The following is a 5,687-nucleotide window of genomic DNA, read 5'->3' on the forward strand; positions in this document are numbered from 1 at the left end:
TGGGAGGGCTCCAGCTTCAAGGCCTTTTGCTGTTATGTTTTCTGAAAAGTTACAGGTTCTGATTAATCTTTTTTGATGGCAAGTGGAGCAGAAAATATCCTCCCTCACCCCCCACTAAGTTTGATGTCATTTAGGGATATCATTATGAGCAGAGGCTATGCAGACAAAAATGCATGTAGCCTACTGCCTACAGAGGAAACACTCTAACAACCCATCACCACCACCACCATCTCCATAACCTCCACCACAGCAAAAATCAAGCCTTCTACATTTGAGGACATTATTAAGATCCAAATACAAGCCTACACAGACATTCTTTAAAAGAATCAATTCTCAACCCGATCCCAATATAGTCCCTAAAAATCTCATTAACAAGCCACACTAGTAAGTTTGGAAAATCTCTATGGGCATTGTTTACACTTATAATTAAGCCTGGTTGATTTTCCTGTTACAAAAGAGAAAAAAGTGGAAAGCCACAATAAAATCCATTCTCAGAGAATCCAAACCCATCTCTTTTCCTGGGCTTTCAGGCAGTTGGAGATAGAAATTTTGATTAAATTCTTTAAGAAACTTTACCTTCTTTGATGGGCTCTGGCATGGTTAACAGTGCCATACAAGTGGGAAGAGTTCCAGAGGCAGCATGGCCTTCAAAGTTCATGCCAGCAGATAGGAACTCTGGATCTCCTCTGGGTCTCACCAGTGACCCCACTGCTCTCTCCTCCCATGACCAGGCCCAGCCATCATCCTACAGACAAGTAAACAAGTGAAGTGGGGCTACTCCTAAGTGGGTATCCCTGCCCAAACCCTAGTTCCACCTTCTCTGAAACTCCTTTCTTTTTTGTTACCTTTCAAGCAAAGTAACACAGAAGAGAGGGGACTGCTCCTTCCACAAAGCACAGCATAATAAAATGTTTGATCAAAATATTTTAATAAAGATTCTTTCTGACATAGATACACATACAAATGGTCGTACATAGCTGTCATAGTCTGATTGACCTATTTGATATATATATCATTCTTTACACATCCAAAACCCGCCAGTAAATCCATCATAGCTCCCAACTCGCCGTCCAACCTGACAAGCTGAATTTGTATTATCTGCAAGGAGTGGAAAATAGCAGGACTCCATTTTTAAAAAAGGTTTTCTTGATTTTCATAGGATAGAAAGGCAGGCAAACAGCCATGCAAACTAAAACTGAAAGCTCACTTTGGGTAAATAGCTTCTTGCTCTTCCTTAGTTTTATTTTATTTCTTTTTAAATTTTATTTTTTTTTTTAGAAAAATAACAAAGGATTTCACACCATAGGCAAATCAAACCAGTCTTTTAACTTAAATAATTCTCCACAGTTAAAATAACTTATATATGTACATATATATTAAAAGCAATTAAATTAGACCTTTTAAAAATGCACAGCACAGCCTGGAAAAATATTTGCTTAGCATGTTCTTACTTATAGGATCTATTGCTGTGATGTCCTTCCCTTTTAGAATGCAAAGGAGTCCCCTTTCAAAAAAAGAGATCAATTCATTCATCAATTAAGAATACACCTTCCTGTAATTTTTGGACTGAAGCAATTTATTAAAGCTCAATTTAAATACAGGGATGATGCAACTGAAAATATCCAGGTGACCTTTGATAAACCTAAGCAGCTCAGATACATCAATATGTCTCTTCATACTTGTTGGCAAATAAACCTTTTAAACACTTGGCACACAGTATAAGTTAATCTATAAAACAGAATTTTAGAGGCATTAAAAAAAATCTGCACAGAGACCCATGACCTTAACACATGATAAATATTGTTGATGTGGAAGGGTCATTGAAGAATAACAAATAAATACCATGAATTGTTAATACATCATTGCAGAGTGAATAGTAACAAGGTGCACATAAATATTTTTAAATGCAATTCTTTCAGCCACAGTCAGTTTTTTTTTTTTTTTTATATCACTCTTGCCAAAACTTTTGAGCATTTTCACAGGATTAAAGTTCAGAGACAATAAAAAATACAAGTCTTTCATAGCAATGTGTCTCTTTCTGGTTTTCTTCCCCCACTTAAATAAGTCTACATTTCAAGTTTTTCTCCTGGCTCAGAATCAAAATTTATTTTCAAGTGCCCTTTCTGATTTGTCTGAATGAATATTCATCCCACAAGCCACCCAACCCCGGACTCCTCCTCTGCCCCTCAGCACTAGCCAAATTCACAATTATTAGTAGGATTAGTATTTTGCCATTTAATAAATACCTCCACGCTTAATAACCAAGCGACTACTTCCCAACTTATATTTTAAGCTTCCTTGCGGTCTAGGCTGCCACCAAAGTTGCCACTTTTCTGAGAAAAAAAAAACATCCATACTTCATCCCAACTCCACCTCCCTCCTCCCTCCCTCCCCACCCCAAAGACCGAGATTCTGGGGATGTCGAGGCTAAAAGTCCCGTTTGTCTCTGATACTTCTCAGTTTTCGCCTCTGTTTTGTTTGCAAGTGTTTCACAACTACGAGAGGACCAAAGTAAAAGGGGTGGGGGGCAGCTTTTCACTTTCCTCTAGCTTTGGGGTCGGTCTAGTGTTTTCCGGGGGTGTGTTTAAGGCTTCTCCGTGCACTGTTTGCAGAGGCTGGAGGAGACGCTGTTAAACAGGGCGCACTTCTCCGGACAGGAGGCGGCCGGGGGCAGCCCGGCGCTGAACGGGTAGCCGGCAGCCTGCTCGTAGGCGCCGAGCGCCGGGTGCAGGGCAGCGGCGGCGGCCGCCGCCGCCGCGGAGCTGGGCAGCGAGGCGGCCGAGATGGCCTGGCCCTGGTTGAGGTAGGCGACGAGGCGCCGCATCTCCTCCAGGGCCTGCGCCTGCATGAGGATGTAGTTCTTGGCGAGCAGCAGCGTGGCGATCTTGGAGAGCTTCCGCACCGAGGGGCTGTGCGCGTAGGGGATGACCGCGCGCAGCTCGTCCAGCGCGTCGTTCAGGTCGTGCATCCGCCGGCGCTCCCGGGCGTTGATGTTGAGCCGCAGCGCCTTTTGCTCTTTGGATTTCTTGCTGCTGCTGCTGCCGCCGCCGCTGCCGCCGCTGCCGCCGCCGCTGCTACCGCCGCCGCCGCCGCCGCCGCCGCCGGGGCCCCCCGAGGGGGCGCTGGCGCCGCCGTGGAGGTGGGCGTTGGAGCAGCCCTCGGCCGCCTTGGCGCCGCCGCCTCCCGCGCCCGGGGAGGCCCGCGGGTCGGCGCCTCCGGCCCGCAGCACCAGCTCGCAGCGGCCGTCGCTGTCGTCGTCGGGGCTCTGCTCGCCGCCGCTGCTCTCGGCCACCGAGCCGCGGCTCGCACTCTCGCCGTATTTGAGGCACAGGGCGGCCCCAGCCGGCAGACTGCTCAGGCTAGGGTCGCCCCCAACGCCGGCAGAGCCCACGAGCAGCCCGGGGACGCCCACCCCGCCGCCGCCGCCGCCGCCTCCCGCGCCGCCGCCGCCTCCCCCAGGCGGTGGCAGCAGCAGCCCTGCCCCCTCGGGGTCAGCCGGCTCGAAGCAGCCCAGGGGCGAGGAGGAGGACGACGCCGGGCGCTCCCGGGGCGGCGGCGCCAGGGACAGGTCCATGCCCGGGGGCGTGGAGCGGAAAGCCGCCTCCAAGCGCTTTGCGGTGGAGGCGCTCAGGCTCTTGTGCAGAAAGAGGTCGTCTTCGCCCGAGGCGGCTGCGCCGAGGTGCAGCCCGCGCTCCATGGTCCGGCGCCGGCGCACAGCCCCGGCCCGCCGCGCCGGCCGCCGCCGCCTCGGCTGGGGAGTCAGGCGGCGCCGCAGACGCGCCCGAGCCGGGCTCCTGGGCTGGTGCGCGCGTCGGTCCCGGTGCTGCTGGCAGCCCTCTCCCCTTCTTTTTCTTTTTCGCCTTCCCCCGCGCTCTCCGCCTCCTCTTCTTCTTCTTCTTCGTCTCCAGCCGATGGTGCTGGCTGCTGGGGCTCACCATGGGCCGCGGCCCCGCATGGTGGGAGGGTGGGCGCGGAGGGAGTGGAGCCGCCGCCGCTGCCGCCGCCGCTCTGAGCCCAGCCCCGCGCCGCCTCTCCGCACCGTTTATCTTGCTTGGATTCACCTTCAAGAGATTTCCGGACCCATCAACCAGCCGCCGCCACAGACGGGGGAGTCTTTTACATCATTATCTCTGAGTAGGTTATTATGAAGAAGACTCGCCTGTTGGGACAGCGCTTTCTACCCAATCAGGTTAACGTTTTAATTAATAGGATTAAAACGGTAACAAACAATCGCAGGCGCTATCTGGCCGCGAGTCTGAATAGTTTCATTTCCCAGGTCTGAAGACAGGCAGCAGCTAGAGCTTTATAAAAGGCGCCTGCTCCATTATTCTGCGTGCCATCTGTATACACAGCTTAGCGCATATGTTTGCAAGGCGCTGGGTCCTGTTAGTAACCCAACAACTGCCTTTAGCTTGACATGTGTGGCGACTTTCACTCATCAATGAGCACACTAAAAGCCCTACTTAGAGCCGAGGATGTTCTTTGCTCCTTCAGCAAATTGTGGCTCGGCGGCAAAGCCTGGGAGTCCCGGGGAGAGCAAACGCCCCCATCCGCCGCACCCCACCCCCACTGCCCTTCCCTCGCCACTGCTGTCTCATCTTGTGCTAAATTACCCTTCCGGGAGAGAATTATACTCCACCCCTGTTCGTGGAATGATCTGGATTTGGTGACGGGACTTTCCGGGGGGAGGGGGCGAAGTAGTGTCCCGCTGGTTTGCCGAAAATTCACCCAAGATTCTCAGCTAGTAAGGGAGCAAAGCAGTCGTATCCCTGGAACACACTGCCTTATTTCCACCCCGCACGCCCATTGCCCATTTCCTATCCGGATGACAAAAAAAAAAAAAAGAAAAGAAAAAAAAGAAAAAGTAAAAAGAAAAGAAAAAAAAAGAAAGAAAGAAAAGAAAAAAAAAAGAAAATGGAGAACAACTTGATTATGCAGCCCATTAGATTAAAAAAAAAAAGGAAGAAAAGAAAGAAGGAAGGGGTGCTTTTTCAGCGGTCTCCAAATGACTGTGACAGTGATGGTGATCACGAAGCATATGATTTCCTACGCGGGAGAAAACTGATTTCTCAAACTTTCCTCAAGATTAAAATCCAGTTGTTTCAGAATAGTCAACTCCACCAGGAGTCAAATCCTCTCACACACCAAGTGGGGCACTTGAGCGTATTTATTTACCCGGCGACATAACCGACAGCCAGGAAGCCATTCAGGGACATCTGGATGTGCCTCGGTTGTTCTTGGAGGGCTGGGAAGGGAGAGCTGTGAAAACGAGTGCTCCTTTCCGGATGGGAAATGGTACACGCGGTCCTCTAGCTCCTGAGTTCGATCTGGGAGCACATGGTATTTAGCGGCTGGTTTTCATCCTTATGACATAAGTAAAAACAATATTTCCCAACGCCTCCAATAAATCTTTCTTATGTGGCAGAATTACCGAAGCCTATGAAATTTTTGGTTTCTCTGGTTTCATTAAAAACCTTTTAATTGTGGCTTTCAGAGTTGGCCCCAGGTGTTGGACTCTTTTCATTACATTTTGCTCTAATGTGATGAAATTCTAATTCTCTCCTTACCATATGGTTAAATTTCCCCACTGAGAATTAGTTGAAAAAGGAGAAATAATCTATTAATCTCTGTAATAGATTCACAAATGAGGTTCGCCACAGAACCTGTTTTTGAATGGTAATATCAGA

The 5,687-nt window shown here is 49.6% G+C and overlaps 1 protein-coding gene across 1 annotated transcript; it reads right to left on the minus strand.

Annotated features, from left to right (window-relative positions):
• Positions 1–845: 845 nt before the first annotated feature.
• BHLHE22 (basic helix-loop-helix family member e22) lies at positions 846–4,569 on the minus strand. The gene has a single exon (XM_027042941.2). The coding sequence runs from the start codon at positions 3,695–3,697 to the stop codon at positions 2,585–2,587; it is 1,113 nt and encodes a 370-aa protein (XP_026898742.1). The 5' UTR covers positions 3,698–4,569; the 3' UTR covers positions 846–2,584.
• Between the last annotated feature and the right edge of the window lie 1,118 nt (positions 4,570–5,687).

This window comes from Acinonyx jubatus, chromosome F2, assembly GCF_027475565.1.
Source record: "Acinonyx jubatus isolate Ajub_Pintada_27869175 chromosome F2, VMU_Ajub_asm_v1.0, whole genome shotgun sequence".
NCBI classification, from domain to species: Eukaryota; Metazoa; Chordata; class Mammalia; order Carnivora; family Felidae; genus Acinonyx; species Acinonyx jubatus.